This window comes from Contarinia nasturtii, unplaced genomic scaffold (assembly GCF_009176525.2).
Source record: "Contarinia nasturtii isolate CC-2019 unplaced genomic scaffold, AAFC_CNas_1.1 Cnas_scaffold_2678, whole genome shotgun sequence".
Classification (NCBI taxonomy): Eukaryota; Metazoa; Arthropoda; class Insecta; order Diptera; family Cecidomyiidae; genus Contarinia; species Contarinia nasturtii.
In genome coordinates, this window is record NW_022199997.1 from 2220233 (window position 1) to 2242978 (window position 22746).

The 22746-nt window shown below is 34.5% G+C and overlaps 4 protein-coding genes across 5 annotated transcripts in view; 3 read left to right on the top strand and 1 right to left on the bottom strand.

Moving 5' to 3' along the window:
• LOC116348744 (CDC42 small effector protein homolog) overlaps positions 1–12626 on the top strand; it is a 29088-nt gene extending 16462 nt beyond the window's left edge. Inside the window, exons 3-5 of the mRNA XM_031779844.1 lie at positions 10746–10939; positions 11023–11129; positions 11568–12626. Of these exons, the coding sequence (XP_031635704.1) occupies positions 10780–10939; positions 11023–11129; positions 11568–11576 (276 nt within the window). The 5' untranslated portion in view covers positions 10746–10779 and the 3' untranslated portion in view covers positions 11577–12626. The remainder of the gene's footprint in view (positions 1–10745; positions 10940–11022; positions 11130–11567) is intronic.
• A 175-nt stretch (positions 12627–12801) lies between these two features.
• On the bottom strand, positions 12802–15208 carry LOC116348818 (another transcription unit protein). Of its 2 annotated transcripts, XM_031779963.1 has the most exons (7): positions 15013–15208; positions 14838–14919; positions 14691–14764; positions 14257–14636; positions 13813–14192; positions 13171–13742; positions 12802–13102 (listed from the first exon to the last, which is right to left on the bottom strand). In XM_031779963.1, exons 1-7 carry the CDS (start codon positions 15038–15040, stop codon positions 12894–12896), a joined length of 1725 nt encoding a protein of 574 aa, XP_031635823.1. In that variant the 5' UTR covers positions 15041–15208; the 3' UTR covers positions 12802–12893. The 2 variants fall into 2 exon arrangements, with proteins under 2 accessions (XP_031635823.1, XP_031635822.1); XM_031779962.1 differs by having other exon boundaries at positions 14257–14764.
• A 76-nt stretch (positions 15209–15284) lies between these two features.
• On the top strand, positions 15285–17269 carry LOC116348819. The gene is made up of 3 exons (XM_031779965.1): positions 15285–15793; positions 15859–16173; positions 16259–17269. The coding sequence occupies exons 1-3, from the start codon at positions 15440–15442 to the stop codon at positions 16754–16756; spliced, it is 1167 nt and encodes a 388-aa protein (XP_031635825.1). The 5' UTR covers positions 15285–15439; the 3' UTR covers positions 16757–17269.
• A 612-nt stretch (positions 17270–17881) lies between these two features.
• On the top strand, positions 17882–20041 carry LOC116348755 (histone acetyltransferase type B catalytic subunit). The gene is made up of 5 exons (XM_031779865.1): positions 17882–18015; positions 18243–18317; positions 18397–18901; positions 18982–19579; positions 19653–20041. The coding sequence occupies exons 2-5, from the start codon at positions 18245–18247 to the stop codon at positions 19710–19712; spliced, it is 1236 nt and encodes a 411-aa protein (XP_031635725.1). The 5' UTR covers positions 17882–18015; positions 18243–18244; the 3' UTR covers positions 19713–20041.
• The last annotated feature ends 2705 nt before the right edge of the window (positions 20042–22746 follow it).

A 22746-nucleotide genomic window follows, 5' to 3' on the forward strand; every position in this document is an offset into this window, starting at 1 on the left:
CGGTGTGTTCATGTTTTTAAGAATAAAAAGTCGTAATGCATTTAGTACCGTTTTTGTTCCGTGTTTTTCTCAACAAAAGTTCGCCATTTCGTTGATATTACGTATATTATGTAAAATTATATTTATTTACGATCAATTAACATGTGACCGTCGAAAACGTTACCATAATATAATCATTTGCATTGAAAGGAGGAACAGCACAATTTTCTATACAATCCTTGTACGCTCATTAACGGAGTCTTCTGACGTTTGTGCATCGTATCGATCGCCTCGTTGTATTCAAACGAAATACGCAAACATAATAATCATTAACCGGTTTTGCATGCACGTTTTTGTGGGTCGATGATGATCTACAGAAACGATAAAATATGCTCAAGACAGTCGATTCGGTGATTCTTTTGTATCTATGCATCTATATGTGTATGCTGAAATCTTAAATTATCCACAGTCTACCGTATTTCAGGCCGAGCATATCAAAATCAGTTGCCATTTATAGATCGAAACACATAAACAATTTTAACAACTCATTTTAATGCCTATTAAGACGATCGATTCTATTAATAGACAAAAATATTTTACCTTAATCTGAAATATATCACATTTCTTCAGTTTAATTAATGAATCAACCGATTGAAAATTCAAATGGCTATGCACAAAATTTTAAGTTGAGTGAATGAAAACTATTTAAAAAAATCCACAAGATATTTGAACTAGGAGTTCTTTATGACTATAATCAGCCCAATTTGCAAAAACTCTTTCACTCTTAAGTCTTACGACTCGAGAGTCTTAATCAAAAAATTACCAAAGAAGGTTAATAATTAACGAAATGAAAGAATTTTAAAGATCGTCAAGAACCGTCCAAATAATAAAGACGACGATTAAATTAATTTTATGTAGCTGCCAGTTTTCAAAATAACATGTATTTTAATATACAACATCATTTGGCTGGTTGACTTTGTTCACAAAACAAAACGCTTTTTTATTTCAATACGAATCAAAGATGCCGTTGCTTTCATCATTTTGTGATCTTTACTGTAATTTCAGGAATAGTTTAAATCGGCTTTCTTCTTCTTCTTCTAATTTTCTACTTAAATCTTACTTCGTCGGTTTTTTTTTGTCTAAACGAGTGATTTCACCGTGACCTCACGTCGTCGAGAGTTTTCCGTTCGCATTCATGTAATGAACAAGTTTTTATTTGCACACGCGCGCAAAACACAGAGAAAAAAACTGTGCTAATTTCTCTCGATAAATGCATTGAACAAGAATGATGACAAGCGACAATGGATTACCACCTCTCCTATGCTGATTGAATGTGTTTATTCACATCACATGTTGAGGATTAGTGAAAAACAAGTCACATCAACAAATTGAAAGATAAAACAATCATAAACAAATCAGAAATTTAATCTCTGCTACAAAATCTCTAGCGAACAACAGCAAAGAAGCTGCAAAACAATGCAGCGGTGATGCAGAGTTGGTGCAGTTGCTGTTACATTACACAATCGCGCAAATCAGTTACGATTCGGCTGCAAGGCAAACAAACGCTCATAACATGCATATAAAAATAAATAAATAAAATCATCTAGCATAAATAATACAGTTATATCATGAACTGCATAGGTAATTCTTGTTTTCACACAATGAAAATTAGCACCCGGCTATGTGTCGATGCATTACAGAATCAAGAAGTCGCGTCTTCTCTCTCTTTCTCTGTGTCTATTCAATTTCTTTGCCCCACAAAAATATACATATACAATAATAAATTTGCGTGCATCGTTCGCAGCACCGTCAGCCCAGTTTTCAGATGTTTGAAATAATACACATCAGATCGCATCGGATAAAATATATATATTGTGATGAGCTGAATACAGAATTTTTACGCGAGTCTAGAAATTATACACATTTTGTTTTCACTTCACTCTTAGCTGAAAATTGAAATTGTATTGAAAAAGAAAAAGAGAAGAAAAAATGGTGTTGGTAGTAAACGAAACAGCAATTGATTCATCACGCAACTCAACAACTGATTAAATAATCTTGTTTGTTGTTTTTTGTTGCTCTACACTTCAAAATTCGATGTGCTTGCAATTTAAAATTTAGATATTTCAGGCCATATAATTAAACAGACGTTTAATTGTGTTTCACTTTTTTTTGTCGGCAAATGATGAGCATATTCCATTTTCGCTTGTTTGTTATGAGCCACGAATATGAATGCGAAAAGAAAATCGAATCTTTTTTTTTCTTCTTCTCTACTTTACGGATTAGTTTTCAAACTTAAAATTCCCAAATTGGCATAATTCATTCGCTGACGTTCCCTTTTACAGCAACTTTACGCTCCAATATTTGCGGTTTTTATGATTCGATGTTTTTTTAGTCCATTTTATTTGAACTAATTCAATGGAAAATAGAATCGCAACCACAATTTAACGGAATTCTTTGATCTATACGAATAGAATTCTTAAAACTACCAAATTGGGAGAGTTTCAGTGAAACAAAAAAAAAAAAAAAAATAATAATTTTTTTGTTCATCCATTTATCTACTACTGTTGTTGCTGCTGTTTTTCTGGCGAAAAACAATGGCATTGCGAATGGAATTTATATGTTCTGATGGGAGACGTGCAGAAGAGAAAGGCCAATTTAATGAGATCAACAATGATCACGATGCTTCAAGCACCCGACTAACAAACGGGCGCACCAAATATGGGACTACAAGAAAAGAATTGCTAATTCAATAAGTACACACTGGCAAAAAGGAAGAAACGAAGATCGGTCGATGGGTTCTGTCGTGAGTGATTGTATTTATACATATAAGTTCGTTTATGCGCACTCAATTGACCTATATCTGTGAATGTGTATAGAACGTTGTCAATATCATTGAGTGCATTCTAAAATAACCAGCAACCAACTAAAAAGTTGTATATGCTGATTGTTGACAAAGAGAAGGGAAGCATTTGAATCTAAATCAACTGCAAATGCAGTAAGAGAGAAAAAAACCAGTGCGATCATTCCAATTTCTAAAATGAGTTCTGAATGCACAGTTTGATGCAAATGGGAGGGAAATGTGTTCTAATTTCGATGAAAGTCGGGTTTTGTCTGTAAATCTATCGATGAATAAGAACAGCGAAATGATAATAATTCATTCATTCGATTTTGCACGTGCGTGCATTTGTTTACATATATCACATCAGCATGGCTCCGTATCCGAACCGTTATATTTTCGGTGTTTGTTTTCTCATTCTCTAAGCAATATTCCCGTAGCGCATAAATAACATTCACTTGACTATATTATGACCGACTTTGGTTATGGTTATGTGCATTCTGTATTCGATCAATTTCATGTCTGTTGCACATTAAAGTTGTACAATATTTATTTGCAAACATTGGACAACATCTATCAGCATTGAAGCGATCGGCTGTCATGATGAAAGCTGACATATTTTTGTAACGGGTTTTGAAATATCTTCACTCGTTTCAAATGCAATATTCATCGTTGTCATTCTATAAACCAACTTCCATAGAATTTTATAGGTTCAGCGCGTTAATTGCTGCTGAATGAAAACAACAACAACCCAAAATATGGGTCAATTTGATTTTCTTACGCTTATCATAGCAGATGCACAATGCATTTTTTTATGGCCAAGATGAAATTCCGGTTGTTCACTCGTCATACCATTTAATTTGTGCCAATTAATATGTTTTATTAACGCGCACGAAATGCAGTTCGATGTCATTTTTCACGCTGAAAGGAAAGAAGGAAGCATCAAAGAACAATATATGTGTGTGCATATCTTAATTGATCGTGGTATCAAATTGAAATGATAAGTTATAGCAAAAAGAAAATGAGATAATTTACAGGAAGGATGCAATTTAACGAAAATCATTATGTGCGAGAGAGTTGAAAACCTGATTGCTGCAATTGGTTCAAATCAAATGGGTCACAATACTGCCGCAATAAAACAATTTAACAACCTAACCAGTGTGGACTAATTATTAATCGCGGAACGGCCAAATGTAGAAGGAAGCAAAAAATGGTGAATTGCATCAGTTTCTTTCGATTTTTGTCGTGTTGAGTGCACTTGGTTTGTTGTTCAATCACAAATTACAGGCTTTGAAGCCACCCAGCGCTAGCTATTCATTTGTATTATACAAATGGGTCTACTCGCATCATGCACCAGTGAGTGCTCCAAGCCCGAGAAAAAAACCACTTCCACCAGCTGACTGTTTATTTTAGAGGAGCAGCCACAACAGATATAATTTCAGAATAAATGATTAGATCTACATAGGCGACGGCGAATTGCAAAACAAAACCGGGAAAGAAGAAAACATTTTCTTGTTCTTCAATAAAAAAAAACAAAGATCTTGAGCGAGTGGAAAAAAAGGCATTAATGTGAACACATTTTGGAATTTACAAGCCCGTAATTATGGTATGCATGCTTTGTTTTTGTCGATTTCGTCGAGCGAACGAAATAATTATCATGTGCGTATGTTTAAGGCTACAAATGACTGCGGTTTTATTCAACAACAAAAAAAAAGATGCGGAATGCCTCTTTATGTACAAAACGACACACGGGTTAATAGACGTGAAGAAAAGTGGGTCTGATCTAATTGTTACTCGTCAGAATTAAGTAAATTTCAAACCGATGAATATGCATGAGACGTTGGGCACGAATACAAATTCTTTCGACATTCAATCATTTACGCATCGTTCTGCTTTCTATCAGAGCAAAATCTAAGCCGCACATCAATTTTCACTCAACTTCCCCCATTTATGAATTCGTCGACATTACTTTCAAATGTTTTAGAGACAATCAAAAAGTAGGTTGCAAAATTATCAGATTCAAAGGTATTACTTATTTATACCTTGCGAAACGAAAAGAATATCAGCGTTCAATGTGTTAAGTACTTTTTTTTGCTCTGTCTCAAATTCAAATGTTGATAAATTGATTCATTCAGCTGGGCAGTACAAAAGGTGAAATAAGAATTCGTCCGATTAAGAGAAACGATGTTAATTTCAAACACAAATATCTGAATAACAAACACAACGAATAAGAAGAAAACTTAAAAATAAAGTTAATAGCAAAGCATTAGACTAAATATTTACGAACGTGTTTAATGAGATTTTCTTGTCACCTTCCCGTTTCTCGATAACGATTTCTTTTTTATGGTTCATAACTGAAATTGATATTGAACACAACGCTAATATCAGCCAATATAAACTAGAAACCTTACGTAAAACACTGTTGGCCGATAGAAGAATTGCTTGCATTGTCATTGTGACGGAGTATATGCATGCAATTTCTCCCAATCAATGGTGTGAATCAATTGGTTTTATTTGATGTAAAACAATGGAACATATGTGCCAATTTGTCAATGGTGCAGATGCCTACATAAATCCAAGTGCGATTGCTTAATTGAATCACACCATTTACGGGTCCATCGGCACCGTTCCCATTCAATTTGAATATAAAATCATGTGATGCTGTTGTTGCCACTTCATTAAATGGTGATATTATTTTGATTTTGTAACCAACCCATATGTGCATGTATGTTTTCTTTTCAAATGCGACTGCGAACAGAAGAAAAAATTGAGATTTTAATTACGATAGCAAATTATTTGGTGAACCTTTGGCTTAACTTTTACTTTCATCGTTTGCATGGCAAATTGACACACATTTTATTTTAATTTCCTTTTGTTGCGTTTAATTTAATTGTTCAACTCTATCATTCATCGTTAATTGACTGTCAAATGGATGCGCGAATTTCGATTTCAGTTGAATGTCTGAAAACTTCGATTTTAAATGAAAGACAAACAAAACATCGCTTATGAAGAAAAAAAAATAAACAGTTGCAAACTAAAACTTTTTATATGCGCTAAGACAAAAGAAAGAGAAAAAAAAGAGCGTAACCGAAAGCAATAAATTATGGAGAAATCACTTCGGGGCTTGATATGTGCTTCGGAATTAATTTGAATAAATCACAATTCCGTTCGATATAAATTATATCTGTTGTAACAATATAGTCGGCAGTCGCATGCTGAACTCAATATGGAGCATATTGCCTTGCTCAAGAGCTCTGACAGATCTATTTAAGTGTGTGGCGTACAAATCCGATTTGTTCAATTATACGTAATTTTTTTGTTTCGTTCGCCCGATAGTTATGTTTTATTTTTGTCTGGTGTCAGTATTTCCGTTTGGGATTGCACGATTCAAACTTGTTTTCTCTCTTTTTTTTGGTTTATTTTTGTTGTTTATTTGCTTCGACATCGGTCCACATAATTTGTATCAAATTTTTGCGTAATTCCGTGAAATGACATGAAATCGCTTGCAACTTATTAAATACATATAATTGAATTTGGATGATAAATATTCGGTTGTCATGCCATAAAATTGAAACGACTTCCTTGAAACATCGACGCAATCTGGTAATCATTTTGGTGTCTTCAGTACACACGATGGAACGAAAATACATACTCTTGCATAACCATTTGTTTTTTGTGTAAGCATATAGTTGAGCGACTTAAATATGATTCTTTGACGTAATTAAGTTTTTGGCGTACATAGTGCTCGTAAAGAATTAACTGGTTCTTTGTTCATTATTTGAAAAGTTGAAAGATTTAAGATTTCATAAATCATTTGTCAATGTCCGCTCAACGCATTTTGGCGTCAATACCAACCGATTCCATACACACACACTCTTTAAGCTGCCGAGAAATCGAGGCTGGAACAAAAAATGGATTTTACGTCTTTCACAATAAACGCTTTAAATTTCTAAGCGTTTTGAGCTGCGGGCGAAAAGTTTTTAAATCAATCTTAAAACGTTCTTGAAAGTCAATATTAAAATTACGAATAGCAATGGGAAATTCGATCATTTATAAAGTGCTATACATGTTTTGTTTGATTTTTGTTAATGGTTTTTTTTCGGATGCAATATGACACATACGTTTTGACCTTTTGGCTAAATTACACTTTGTATTTGGCAAAAAAATGGTGATGAAAAAAAAACCAAGAACAACAACGATCAATGTTGCCATTCATTGAACATCGTATAACATTTCCAGATTGGTGGTTTTTGTTTCAGCTCAATTGAATTCGACATTTTGGTCTGCATTCGCACAGAACAAAACATGTACCATATATCGCAATCGAACAGACTTTTATGGTCATAGAATCGACAAGAGAATTCAGAAAATTGCACCGCTAATGAAATGTAAAAGGAAATATGTTGTCTTGAATTGAACATCGACTAACTAAATTCAAGACTGAAATGCACTCTTGTGTGGCTAAATTAATTGAAATGACTTTCGAGTTGTCGAAATAATGTACAACAAGAGTCAATAACAATTTGAAAAAGGTTGTGCTGGCAAATTCGAAAGGACTGGATCGTTGATTATCTCAATCAAGCCTAACCTCAGGCCTTACGTTCGCACCACATTCACGCCAATATTATCGATGCTACTAAAATACGAAGTGTGTGTTTTTTTGGACTGTGTAAATTCTAAGCCACACTCCCTCTGCAATGTAAACATCAAAATCTATATTCACGATCGCACATTGATTTGCATATTGTTTGTTTGAATGTGTTTATTTTCGTTTTCAGTATTGAGCAACAGATAAACACCTTAAATTATTAGCTATGATCGTCGGGTAAAAAATCTGCAAAAAAACTCAATCGATGTATATGCATATTGCAATATGAGGAGAACTGCGATTAACGATCAACAGACGTTTCGTTTCTTTCGAAGTGTTTAATGCCAAGAACGCGCATACACACACACAAGCTCAAAGAGTGCTCAAGCATTGATGCTGTTAGACTCTATTAAATGATTTATGCCCAAATTGGTTTTTGTATGTATAATGCCCCTTTTTTTATAAATCCATGAATTATTTATTACACCGAACCGAAGTTGTTAGACAAATATAAATTAGCGGCGAAAACACTGAAAATGAATCGTTTCAACAAAGAATTCAAAATTACATGCGAGGGGGACTGGATACATTATAAACGTTCCATCGATAGAAAGTAAACAATGCGTTCGTATGCATATGATGTATGTTGTTTAATCGCTTGCTTTTTCGATTTCTATTGCTCATTGTCACTGTACGTACAACGTTGCATACTATTGTTCACACTCAAATAGAAAACAAAGTTTTTTTTTAGAAAAAAGCACTTCGGATGGAGTAGATTGCTTTATCCGTTTGTTTTGATTACTGCAGTGTATAGTCTAAAAATGAAACAACAATTGATCATTTCATGTTGCTGTTTTCGCCGCCGCCATCGTCGATTGTGATACAATATCAATGTTAAACGAATGGCTGCGATTCAATGGAATTAACGCAATTTCCAAACCACATTTCAAGTCAATTCAAATGATAAGGTCACTCATTGTTCATGTATTGAATTGGGTATATACGTAATTAAACGTTTGTGTGCAGATTATTTTTTTCTTAAATGACATTAGTTCATTGTCCTCTGGCATACTGCCATTGAACTTATCGCAAAGACAAAATGTGTTCTAATAATTCGACATTGATTTGTCTTAATTCATTGAACAGAAGAAACAATTATTATGTAAAAGACAGAAAAAGAAAACAGAAACAACAGTTTTACTTAATCCATTGCTTCGATTCTATTTTGATCAAACACAAAAACCAGTTGTAAAAATAATTCCAAAGTCTATAATTGGCATGAACAAGCGTTATGGTCAGTTCTAATTCGATTATCTCAATTATTTTTTTTTGTTGACAAGATTTATTTATATGATGATGAAATTCAAGTTTTTTTTATTGACTTGCAAAAAATCTTACGTTTTTTTGTAAACGGATACTTTTTTTCGTTGTTAAAGACTGGCGTTATTTTTTCGAGTAAATTGAAAAACGTGTCTTTACACTTTATGCCATTAAAAACCGTGTAAAACACAAAACTGAGAATCCGACGATGGATCGTCATCACTTTTGTTTTAGCAATCAACTGTTTCTTACATCATTAGAAGGACAAAAGCCGTTATGAGCACAGTTCAAAGTGAAAAAGTACTTTGAGACAAAATTGAATTTAACGATGATAGAAAGAAAGGCTATAAAGTAGAAAGAATTTGGAAATGCTTAAAACTTAAATCAAACTTGCTTTCCATATGCGTCCATAGTAAATATGAATAACAGTGAAAACCACAGAAATTGCGATAAACACTGCATAAGGTCTGTATTATAAAAGTCCGTAATTACTTATGCAAATGCCGTAATCACTGGAGTTTAGGACGAGTAATTCTCTTTCACCAGCTCTCTCTCTCTCTCGCTCGCTCTCTTTTTTTGGTGTTGTCTTCCCTTATTGTAACGCACACATTTTTCTCTGCGGCTAATTGATTTCGTGGTGCTCTGTAGTAGACCGGAACGTCTGCAACTGTTAATCGGCTTTTACATATTTTTAATTCAATGAAAACATTTCATTTTTATACAGTAAACATATGAATGAAACAAGAAATAATTTATGTGTTTATGTTTTTTTTTTGGTTGTTGAATGTTGATAAAACATAAATCGACGTTATCGACACTGCATGGACGCGATAATTTCTTTCTTTTTTGTTTGTTTTCATCATGGAATCAATGAATTTTTGCCGTATATTTTAATATGTACAATTTTTCATTAATAATTCTTTCCTTTTCGCGATTACATCGCGGAAATTCGTGCATTCAACGAGAACAGATAATCTGTATTAATAAATCATGAATGAAAAGTGAAATGCAGACGTTTTGTTGATCGAATTGCATTGCAACGAAACGATGTGTGTTTATTCCTTGTATTTTTGAATTAAATGATTTAATGACGGAACCAAAGACGATGATTGCAGTCGAAGCGCACGTGTCATTTGATGAAAGCATTTTATTGATTGGGAAAGAAACAAAACTCGATTTTTCTACCGAGACAAAAAAAAATATCAAATTTCTACTCGATAAAATAGTTCCGGTTGCCAACAATGCACACAGATCACAGATAATTCAATGGTTCAATGAGCGATTATAAACATTTTTCTACTTTGATTGACGGTGATTTTACACCAGACTTTTTTTTTATGCTTTGAACTGATGAAAAACAATTTCAAGAGAAAGACGCACATTCCAAAATGCGAAAGGCATACTTTGTCATCGCAATGCTCCTACCTGTCACCGTGGCAATTATTCCAATTTAACACAAGCCGACAGGTGCGTGAGAATATTGGTTATTTAATGTATTTACCGTTTTTCACTCATGTTGATATTTATCATTTTTCAAAATGACATTTTAAACATTGGATGTGCGTAGATTACGACTTAATGTAAAAATCGTGTCGAAATATGCAAATGCATGATAATTTTCGTATCGGAAGACGGAAGAGAAAAAATAAAACGACAAATATGGTTAATGATTGTATCCATAAATGCGTACCAATGATTGTGCACGCATCACATTGATTATCTACCTGTTGATAGGCTATCTTGTGCGGTATTTATTGATCAATTATGTTATAGCATGAGGAAAGCGATGACAACGAATGAACAGTACGACCGATTTGGTTGGAGAGAAAATTAAAATGAAGTCATTCGGTTTGCTATTGAAATTGGATATATAATAACCGATTTGGCTACAGAAACGATGACGCACAAGCATATTATATGCACGCTAATTCAATTAAAACATATAGAAATCATTCATATGTCTATCATTAATTTGCCATAAATACTAATTACATTTTCTTTTCTTTTTTTTTGCAATTTCAGAAACAACGTTTTACACTTTCGAATTGATACTTGAATGAAATCTAAAGAAATGGCAAGCACCGGTGACATTTGGGTACAATGGTTTTCATGCTGTTTTCATCAGCCACAAAGCCCGACAAGACGACGTCAACGTCACCAGCGCATGAGAATAGATCGATCGATGATCGGAAATCCCACGAATTTTGTGCATACCGGTATGTAATGTGGTGGAGATGAGCAAACTAAATCATTTGAAAAAAAAAAAAACAATAACAAATGCTTTATTTGTATTACGCAGGTCATATAGGGTCGAACGATACTGAACTCACTCCCAATCACATGAATGCAATTCAAAGTCAAATGCAAAGCAAAGGAGGCTACGATATGAACTCACTCAGAATTCAGGTATATCTATCAGACAATATATTGAACTAACTGGTCAGCTGAGCTGACAGTATGTTAGTCAGCTAAATGGGCTAAAATTTATTGTTACGAATGGAGCTCATTGTTTGTTGCTCCTTACACAGAAAGAAAAAAATGTGGTATTTTTAATTCAATTGGTAAAACTTATTCAACTAATAGTCTCTTTTGAAAAATATGCCTCAGAGATGTCAAAAATGGTAAATTTAATTCGTTGTTGGTTGATTTTATATTAAATCTACCAAAATTGAATTAAAAATACCACATTTTGGGGCGCTATCTTATATTGTTGCGACAAACTAGCTCATTCGCCTCATAGGCTAGTCATAGTTAGCTCAGCTGTCTGATATCTATCAATCTTTTGGTATTTGGTCTCTTTCTTACATATATGATGTCTAACGTTGTGCTTTCTTTTTATTTCAGGCTTGCTGAATCGGTTGCAGATCTCCGGAATGCGTTCACATTCAATAATAACATGAATCCATTATTTTCAATTAGTTTAAATACGATGTTTTTTTTTCTGCTAGATTTAAATATTATTTTATTCAGAATTTTGTTATTTTTTTGCATCTAGCAATGCAGTCGCATAACACAATTTTATCATTATTTTTATCTTCGAAAAATACTTCGTTCAAATGATATAATACAAAGTAGGGGAATAATGAACATTTATGCTATCACAATTTATTAATCACATTTCCTCATTAGATGCTACACCATCTCTTTTTATTTAGTTACTTATTGTTATTTTTTTCTTTTCTTTTTGTCGAGTAAACAAACATGTTTGGAAGTGAATACAATACTTTGTTTTTGCAATATTTGCGAAATTCGATTTGAACAGATCAGACATTATATTGAGATAATTTCAGCCAGATATCGTCAGGAGCTGAAATGGAGTGAAAATAATAGAAGTGATTGTTTTGGTTATAGCAACACTTACAATGCTACAATTACTATAACAATCACTTTTATTGTTTTCACTCCATTTCAGCTCCTGACGATATCTGGTTGAGCTGATTCATCTGGCTGAAAATATCTCAATAGAATGTCTGGCACAGATTTCCATAAACAGAATGTACGTTGTAATGAAAAATTAAGAGCAAGATCAGAGCAAGTTCATACATATTTTGATTAGGTATTCAAATGATTGATCAGTACTTATTATTTGACGCCGAATCAATTCGAAGGTGACCCATTTTCTTAGCAGTTAGCAATTTGTCAATATTTATTGAATCGCACAATTTTTAGGAAAAAAGAAAAACACATGTGCGTGTATAATTGAGGAAATATTTAGAAGAATATTTATACAAATTAATGACGATAATAACGAGCAAACATAGAGTAGCGTTGCCTTAAACCAATTACCAACCATTTAAACAAAAACACGAAAATCAAAATAGAAATTCAATAAACATACAAACCACTTATTAATCACTTTGGAATTAAAAAATTGATTTTTTTTCGCAAACTTTTTCACATCCCAGAAAAGACTCTTCCTGATCATTTACTGCTCACAACGACTTTTGGAGCGGTTATCACACAAATGTAGATATATATATTTTATACGTACATATAAAACCGTTGAATTTATACTTTTGATATAATAAGTCAAGTAATAAGTGCAAAATAAATAAATTTATAAAGAAGAAACAAAAAGTGTGGGTTTATTTTTTTTTTAAACTTTATTGAGAGCATGTCAAAAAATGGTATCTAATAACCTTAAATAATACAATTGAGTGAAATTCAATCCTAATCAGAATTTTCGGAAGCAGATCCGGAACCAGTTGCGGTGCCACTGCCTGTATTTGATTCATTGCCGCTGCCAACTTCATCGTGATTCGAACCGCTTTCTTCATCCGAGTCGGCAAGTTGTCGCAATGCTTTGGATTTATCCGATTTCTTTTTGCGTCGCGTATCGATATCTGAGTCTTCTTCGTCCGATGAGTAAATACCGGTTCCTTTAAAATAGTAACGAAAACAACGCGTTAATCACTCACACACAATTAAAACAATTGAATATACTAACCTTGTTTCGCACCGCTTGGACCACCTTTACCGCCAGTGTATTTGTTCTTAATAGCAGCAATTGAAATGGCCCCTTCATCATCCGAATCGTGTTCTTCGCGATAATTATTGATATTGGCAGCTGTTTCGCGTCGCTTCTGTTTGGTTTGTGTGGTTTTTTGTCTCATCGCCGCACGCAATTGTTCTTCTTCTTTCTTTAATTTAGCATACCGATCTGCATCTGGATCGAAGCCAACTTGTGTAAGAATTTTGATGCCAGACGTTTTTTGCGATCGATCCGCCAATGACATTGTCATCTTTTTGTGTGTAAACGATTCGGTTGAGTACGGTCGGAATGTGAGTTTTGTTCGGAATACAGCTTGACCCTGTAAACCAGTACCTTGTCGAATGAACAAATGATTGTGATCACCTTGTACTGGTTGTTTATACACATCGAAAATTTCATTGCCCAAATGTAAGCTCATCGAACCATCTGACCATTTTACCATACGTGCATTTGATTCTTTGATTGGGTTTCCAAAATCATCCAAATATTCGCGCCATCGTATTGTGTTACTCACTTTCAATTTGATTCTATCGAGTGACAATAAAAAAAAGTCTTAATTTGTAATAACAAACTGTAAAAAAATGTGTCAAAATGTACCTTTGTCGACCTTCTTCGTCCGTCGCTTCCTCTTCGTCAATTTCATCTTCATATGTTATCGGGTCGAATGGACGCGTTTCAACGGACAAGAAATTTGGTAATTTGACGAAATGAACATCTTTGCCCAAATCGGACACAATTCGCGGAATTTCAACATCGATACGACGTTCTGGTATGGGCTCGGGTTCCGGCTCTTTTTCATTTTGATTTTCATCATCACTTCGTCGTTCGTCGCCACTAACCGAACTTCTCCTGTCGGAATCCCTACCGCGTTTTACATCATCTTCATGGTCACTTCCACGTCGAACATCATCATCACCAGACATTTCACCTCTTATTCTTGCCTCTTCACCATCGGTACTTATGTCGTCGGCATCACCCTAGATGATAAGCAATCATGTGAAAACATACAAACAATTTATTATCCAGAGATAACAAACTTACAAATATTTCAGCTGCGTCAAAATCCTCATTTTGTTCGGCCATTGGTTGTTCTTCTGGCTCGCTGTCCGAATCAATCAAAGCCGATTTCTTCTTCTTGGGAACTTTTTTTTCAGTCTCACTGCCCGAATCGCTTAATATTTGACGTTTTCGCTTTTCACCGCCCACGTCTGATTCGGCCGATGCACTGCGACTGCGACTGCCAGACTTTTGTGAAGCTGAACGATTTGAATGTTCCGAAACACTTCGGCTACGACTTCTACTTTTGCTGTGATGTGAGCCGCTGTGACGTGAGCCGCTGTGGCTTCGATTTGACCCACTTCGACTGCGGCTTCGTGATTTGTGTGAACCGTCTGGTGTTGGTGTTCGACTTTTTGAAGGTGTTCGACTTTTTGAAGGTGATCGACTTTTGGAAGGTGATCGACTTTTAGAAGGTGATCGACTTTTTGAAGGTGATCGGCTGCGAGAGCCACTTCGCGACCTACTTGGACTACGAGATGATGTGGCCGATCTGGAAAAAATGGATAAAAATTCAGTGATTTAACATCAACATAACCTCAAAATGGACAGAAAAAATCACTCACGGAGAACGATTTCCACCATCGGCTGCATCATCCCCAGAATGAATTGGTGTAACGCTTCGAGATTCAGATTCTGATCCAGAACCTGCAACAAAATAGTTAACGAACTGCATAAAATATTTCTAAAGGATACCAAACTTGGAAAGGTTGTTTTGTTTTGTTTATTTTTTTGCTTTACCTGAATCGTCCAGTGAGTTGAGTTTCATATTTGTGTATCGAATTTGTATCGTGTGAAAAGTCGAATATGTCGTATAGCTTCAAATTACGAACGAAAAAATAGTATTATATGTTCACACTGTGTACGATGCCAAAAATAAATAAAATGATACAAAATCGAACTGTCAATTATGCGGCTACACTGAGATAGATGAACTGTCAACGCACAAATATTCACCACGACATTTTTCATTCACCATCAAGGTGAGCACAGAGCCACCGTACATGAAATGTCAATCGTCCGACATATTTTTTTACGATTCACGTCTCGTTTCTTGACGGAAGGTGTTTTTCCTAAAAACAAAAACGGAAACATTTTTGAGTGTTGATCGAAATTTAATCATTCATTTGTTTGATTTGCAAAGAACTAGTTGGATACAGTGACAGTAATGTGGAAGTATGTTGGTCAAAGTATAAAAGATAGTGTCGAACTATGTTCACACCTAAAGAATTTGCGCAGTACATTCAGTACGTTCAATAACAAAACAATACCAGATAGTACGTCCAATAATAATTGTGACGATGGAAAGCCAGTAAATCGTCTACGAGTATTGTCTGGAACAAGGAAAAATGGACGTATTTACAATGTTTGGACATGCCTCGAGGGCCCCATCGACAATAAAAAGAATCCATTTGACATCGATACGCCACACGTAATCCAGAAATGTTACCAAAAACAGAAGAAACGACAACAACAGCAAAGCTCGTTCGATGCATTGAAAGACTTCAATCTTATACAATGGGTATGTATTTGAAAACAAAATTCGTTCACATTCGAATATTGAATATTTTGGACATCATTTTTCAGACGGCCGGACTTCTTACCAGCTTGTATTTTAGTCAGATGATATGCCTGTATTCGCGTAAACGAGCAAATTTGAAGCGATGGACACACATTGAGGAACTGCTTACAGAACGATCACTTCGACAGGCCATCGAAAGTAAATCGATTTATCAACGGAGTTTTGTACCCTCCAACGATGAAAAGCATTGGTATGATGCAAAACAAATGCGTCAATTTCAGTCATTTATGCCACTGACATTTGTAACAAATGACCATTCAAATCAAATTGAACTATTCAACACCGACAAATTAACATCAGCTACACAAACAGTTGATGACGTAAGTTAAGAAATGATTCATTTCTTTTCATCTTTGAAGGTTTTTAAATGAGGTTTTTTCTCTTTGTTTATGCTCAACCATTTAGAAAATCAATCTAAACCGTGCTGTTGACGATTTGATTGCAACGCTTGGCAGCATTGAATTCCAATTGGGCATGCAAAATCTTCGAGCAGAAGAACCAGAAGCAGCTGTATCACACTTAAAATTGGCCACCACACATCGTCATCCGGAAGCGACATTCAATTTAGGCGTATGCTATGAGTTGGGAGTCGGTGTGGAGAAGAGCATGAAAAATGCCATGGAATGTTATCGTGCTGCTGCCAGTCTGGGACACAAAACGGCCATGTATAATTTGGGTGTGTTCTATGTTCATGGACGTGGTGGTCTTAAGAAAAATCGTGATGCAGCACGTGCCTGCTTCGAAGCAGCCAGCAGAATGGGTTTACGACAAGCTAAAAAAGCACTTACCATACCAGAGACACCAATCAATAAAAAAGACGAAGAAAGTTTTTGGAAATCAACCGATATGATGGCCAACAAATTGAGTGCCGTGCATCGAAGACGCGAATCATCAGTCATTTAAATTGTTGATTTCTTCATAAAATTGATTATTATTTCGTTACGTAATTAACACATTTTTTTATCATTTATTCGAGAGCCATGAAAAAACCCGTTTGGACACATTTTTTGATTGTAGCGCATACATTTAAACCGAATTCGCCTTTCACAATGATTTTTTAACAAAACCTTATACATATATTAAATGTACATTTGAGACCGGAACGCTACAATCAACAAATATCCAAACAAGTACAATCTTATTGTTTGATGAAGTAATCAAAGAATTATTATAAGTAAGTGACGTTGAATGGATTTTGAAAAGAATTTAGAAAATCCGAAATATGAATTTATGAACATTGAACTTCGTGTCGTTTAAGAATAGAGATTCATGGTGACCATACAATGGATGTCATTTGGTGCGATTTATGTAGAATTTGTATTAAGAGAGCTAATTATGAAGTCAATATCGATAAGAAAACCAGAAACTATTAATGAACAGTTTACAAGAGTCAAAACAAGATTGATATCAATCGAAGTTTAGTATTTTTTTTCACTAATATTTTCTTTGTTTTTTTCTTTCGTTGTTGATATAGTTAGCTCCGGTGTTTTTTTAGATTTAAGTTTTTGCATAATTAAATATATGTTAATTTCTTTCTAAATCATTTGATTCACTTAAAAAGTGACTGAGAAAACAATTCTTTTAATAAAAAAATATAGCCATACAAAAAAAGGATTTTGTTTTTTTTTCACACGAAGGAGATATAATTTTACATTACATTTGTATTGCAAAAATCATTTCAAGGAGAAATCTGGCATTTTCTATTATTCAAAAGTTTTGATATCGAATCGTTGCCAACTTGAAAGTATTGAAAATGATGTATAAAAATAGAAACAATTAAAACAAACACAAGATATCAACGGAAGCACCCCAATGAACAAAAAATGACGATTGGTGAAACGCTGCTATTCATGTTCAATGCGAATCGCATGATATTCCACCACAGATGTTGATTGTGCACGTTTGGTGAATATAGATATGGAATGTGTTCATTTAAACGAATACATATGCAGACGCACATACACTTAAGCATGTGTGCACACAGACAGATGGTTCAATGGTGAATAACCCAATGATAGCTTGTCGTAGCGATGTTATTTTTGACACTGCGAATTATATATACATCACAAACAATTGTTTTGCGTTTTAATGACGCTTTGTGTGCTGCGTTTTTCTTCCGAAATTTAGTTGATAAAATTGAGCTGTTCAAATATTTGGTGGCGGTAAGTGTTCAATTAAACTCCTTTAAATCAAAATCATGACCTGTGATTTCGCGAATTTATTGGTTTTTGAACAGAAATTGCCGTTTATTGTGTGTTGAAAGCTAGGTTAGATAGAAAGTCATTATTTGGCGCCTTTTTGTACAATCGCATTCGGTGTTATATCGAAATTGAAACGGTCTGCCTTTATTTATTGTGTTGTTAATTGTTTTTTGTATTGCTTTTTTCAGCCATGTCGTTTCTCAATCAAAACGAAATGAAACAATATCTTGGTAATGCCCTCGATTGTGTTGAATTCAAATTGAGTAAGTGAAATTTATCTCTAGACATAATATGGTGTGTTTCGTGAGCTAACAAAAAAATCAATGTGTGTACTTGTTTCAGTTCGAAATCGCGGTGAAATCAATGACGATACAGCCACCTCATTCCATCCTGAGTTCGCCCATCAAATTTTCGGTGAAAATGAATGCGTGTTCGGTTACAAAGATTTGAAAATTCGTCTCTTCTATACGGCCGGTCCATTGAATATGTACATGGGAATCAAGTATACATCGCGCATTGAAGATATTCAAAGTAATGGTCTCAAGAGTGACGATGTGTGCAACGGTATCTCTAAGCTGTTAACAACGGGCTGCTATTACACAAACATTGACGAATTTCTCTCAAAATTGGACAAAGAAGAGTCATTTGTACCATTTGGTGAGAAAATGTTCAGCTGGGAAATCGAACAGGAGAACAATACACATCGAACGTTTGAAATATTCGAATGCAATATTGAAACACCCGGTTTTATCGCCTATCATGCTCGTTTGCAAACATTTCTGCTTTGGTTCGTTGATGCAGCCAGCTATATTGACATCACGGATCCACAATGGATGTTCTTTGTTGTGTGAGTATTCAATCTTATCGAATACACAATCATTTATACAGTTCGATGTTACAATGGCAATGTGTTGTTTTCTGTTTTAGTTATGAAAAATACACGTCAAATAATGGTTCAGTTCAGTATGCAACCGTTGGTTATTCAACAGTTTATTCATACTACGCGTATCCACAAAATATTCGACCACGTATCAGCCAGTGTTTGATTTTGCCGCCATTCCAAGGCATGGGCATTGGTGCACAGGTCATCGAAACCATTTACAATAAGTTCAATCGTGATCCAAAAGTCGTTGACATCACCGTTGAGGATCCATCAGACGATTTCCGTCGCGTTCGTAACTTTGTCGATGCGAAACTGTGTATGGATTTGCCCGAATTTGCACCCGAAAAGCTGAAAATGGGCTTCACAAAAGAGATGGTCAATGCGGCAAAGAATAAATACAAGATCAACCCGAAACAGTGTCGTATTGTGTATGAAATCCTGCGATTGAAATCAACCAATGTCAATGATTCAGCCGAATACAAAGCGTACCGTTTGTGTGTGAAGAATCGTTTGAATGTGCCGCATCACAAGCAAAAAGAAGACTTGAAGAAAATGGAAAAGCGTGGTATCGATGTAACCGCAACAGCTGCAACGATTCCATCAACTGATGAACGCATCGATCAATTGAAAGAGGAGTATGAGGTGAGTAAATACAATACTTCACATTTTCATATGTTTTTCCTATGATATTTAATGTTTTCGTCATTTATTTTAGGCCCACGAAGAGGAGTACTATAGAATAATCAACCGCCTTAAGTTGCAAGCTCAGCATTAATGCATCTCTGCCATCAAATTTTTTGGTTCTATGCCGTAAAATCGATTTAATTTAAAGTGTTTTTTTTTGTTAGTTTGCGTACTTTTCACTTTTTTTTTCTTCAATTTTTTCTTTCATTATTCTATGTTATGAGTCGAAAATCAATGATAATTTGTCGGTCGAGTAATATGGCTTAAAATTATGTTGTTATACACTATATTTTAGTTCCAAGTGAGATTGTATGATTCAATTTAGTTTTAAGTATGATATATGCATTTCGGAATATCACACACATGAAGTGCAACTCTGAAACAGTAAATAAAGTTCACTAATGATAAATAATGATATTACATACAATGAAGAATTCTCTAGCTAGAATATTGAACATTTGGAGGTTTTGCTCTGGCAATCATAGTTCACTCAACTTCGATTATCATACAGATATTTCTTTAGCAGATTTCTCAGCACAAAAGGTTTGTTGATGCTATCGTTTTATTCTTTCGGTCACAATTCCATCTGAAGTCGTCTTACCAAAGTCATTTTTCGAACACTCGTGGTCCAAACTTTGTTCGGGTGTTTGACATTCAACTTTGGCTGACATTTTTTACAGAATTCAAAACATACCCAATGGAGTAACATTTTTCCATTGGTATGCTGCTTTACAATAAAACTAACTTTCGATTCACTTTCCTAACATAAATAAGCCAACATGAGAAAAATATGGATTTTAATGATGATTTAAAAAAATATTGTTTTATTTTGTTTTTTTTTTTTTTTTTTTTGAAACAATTTAATTATTTCTAAAGAAATGAATCATCGGATATCTAAATTAGATAAATAGATGTTATTTGGCTGAAAAAGATTTAAATGTATTTTTGATTTTTATTTGTTTAGCAAAACCTTAGTTGGGTTTTTTGTTTGAATCGTCGAAATGAAATAAAATGATTCCAGTATTTCAATTCAGATTATTGTAAAATATATCAGAGGATAGACGATTTTCAATTCGTCTGCCCGCTCAAACTTTAGTTCGCCTTTGTGTGTGCCCAATGGGCACTGCCAATTTCGTTGGCATGAAAGTTTCTTCATCAATTTTTATCGTCAATTTGCGAGCTTTTGTCAATTCTTCCATTCATTATTTAATGCAGACAAATCCAAAACATTGTTTTCGTAATAAATACCGTCATCAAAACATTGAACCTTAATTTCTCGTACTTGAGCTGAATGGCGAATGAATGGTAAGATTTGATTTGTATTAATTCATCGCCAAACAGATTTCTCTAAGATTCACTACACCCTTGGCCAATATTTCCATATCATCCTCACTCAAGTTTTCACACCACAATACTACAGTCAAGTTTTGTAGCTTAACATACTGCGATAAACTTAATATATCGATATAGAGTGAAATAACTAAGGTAGAAATAATTGGCCAATGAGACCATGGTCACGACCGCTGATACTTGTAAAAGCCTTTTACCCGAAGTTTGTTCAAATTATTCATTGGAACAACATTTAACATGTCTGTGTAGTGAGATCAATCGTCAAAATTCTGCAGGTACGATCCACATTCACTAACCCAGTATTTAACGTTTAACGACAATTATTTTTGCAAATCAAACAAATCAAAATGGCTGAAAAAGTTATAAATTTTTTATTCATTATACCGAAAAAGTCTTCGAACCAGAATCATGCCCTTGACGTTCTTTGGCATATGCCACATATGTGTAAAATGCATTGCCATTTAGGTCTATTTATTTATTTCCATGTTAAAATGCATTTGGATCCATTTCACCATGGCATCATTTTCATGAAGTAGGTAAAAAAAGTCTGAAACATATATTTTCTATTTCTTTTCACCAAATGACCACTTAACCATATTTGCATAATAATAATAAGTGACAATGAACTCACTAATGCTGCAATCCATTTCATACCTAATTGAAATTCCAAGTTTGTTTCGTGTAAATGCTCCAATTCGTCATCAAAATGCTTGAGACATTTTCTTCATATTGTTTGACCACAACAAAGCAATGCATGCAAGAAATTTCTGCATACTATCAACAAAAACAATAGTCGTTGACCAGCGCACCGCGTCGATGCAAACAATATGGAAAAGAAATTGTGCATGAAGACGGAATTCTACGGCACGGTAACAGAAATATGTTTTGCCATAAATAAAGCGAGACATGGTCGCAGTGAAAATAAAATAAAACATGGCAGGGTAATTTTTTTCCCTCAAAACATGTCAAACATTCGTCGAAGCCGATATATTTTCCGATCTGGATTTTTCTTCGTTCTAGATATTATGAGGTTTTTGTTTGTAATGTTGAAGAGAAATAAATTGCAATTATTAGGCGAGCGGTTGCGTTGCTGTGTTTGTATAATTCACTCTAACTATAGTTATTTTATTATGGGCCGTGATTTGATTCGCACGCACTTTCAGTCAGTCTCACCCATTCAATTCAAATCGATTCAATGTTTGGTAATATCATATATCAGTTTTCTATTAAAATTCCGTGTGTTAAAACACATCAAAATTTCTCCTCTTCATTTTCGGTAGACAATGTAGCGTCGACAATTATTGATAAGATTTAAATTACACGACGCCGACTGTGCAAATATTATCGTGTTGATTGTTTGGACAAGCAACAAAACGCCGCATCGAATCCTTTAATTTTGCCCGTGTCTGGCTATAATCTTCCGGTCAATAAATATTCCCCGTTCTTTGCTATGGTCGTTGATTTATTCATATGCGAAATAGACACACAAAAAAACTCTAACGAATTTTAAACGTACATAATTGTATTTTATATTCACTTGTGTTTCATGCGCTGGATGTACATTTTGGAAAAAAAGAGAGTTTCTATTTTCTGCGAGAATACAACAAGCAGCCGGTCATGTTTTTAGTTTCATTCCAGACATTGTAGAAAGCAGACCAATTTAGCGAAAAAAATCGGGTTTAAAGTTGCTTTATACACGACTGACTGAATCTGAAACTGAAAAGTGCAATAATTTTCGTGCCGGCTGTGCTGTTGTTGTGACGTGTTGTGACGAA

Coding starts and splice junctions, on each gene's coding strand:
- LOC116348818 (XM_031779962.1), bottom strand. CDS start 15,040: ATGAAACTCAACTCACTGGACGATTCAG. Junction 14,765..14,837: donor GATGGTGGAAATCGTTCTCC/GTGAGTGATTTT, acceptor CATTTTTTCCAG/ATCGGCCACATCATCTCGTA. Junction 13,103..13,170: donor TCCAAGCGGTGCGAAACAAG/GTTAGTATATTC, acceptor ACTATTTTAAAG/GAACCGGTATTTACTCATCG.
- LOC116348819 (XM_031779965.1), top strand. CDS start 15,440: ATGTGGAAGTATGTTGGTCAAAGTATAAAAGATAGTGTCGAACTATGT. Junction 15,794..15,858: donor ACTTCAATCTTATACAATGG/GTATGTATTTGA, acceptor ATCATTTTTCAG/ACGGCCGGACTTCTTACCAG. Junction 16,174..16,258: donor CTACACAAACAGTTGATGAC/GTAAGTTAAGAA, acceptor TCAACCATTTAG/AAAATCAATCTAAACCGTGC.
- LOC116348755 (XM_031779865.1), top strand. CDS start 18,245: ATGTCGTTTCTCAATCAAAACGAAATGAAACAATATCTTGGTAATGCC. Junction 18,902..18,981: donor CAATGGATGTTCTTTGTTGT/GTGAGTATTCAA, acceptor TTTCTGTTTTAG/TTATGAAAAATACACGTCAA. Junction 19,580..19,652: donor AATTGAAAGAGGAGTATGAG/GTGAGTAAATAC, acceptor CATTTATTTTAG/GCCCACGAAGAGGAGTACTA.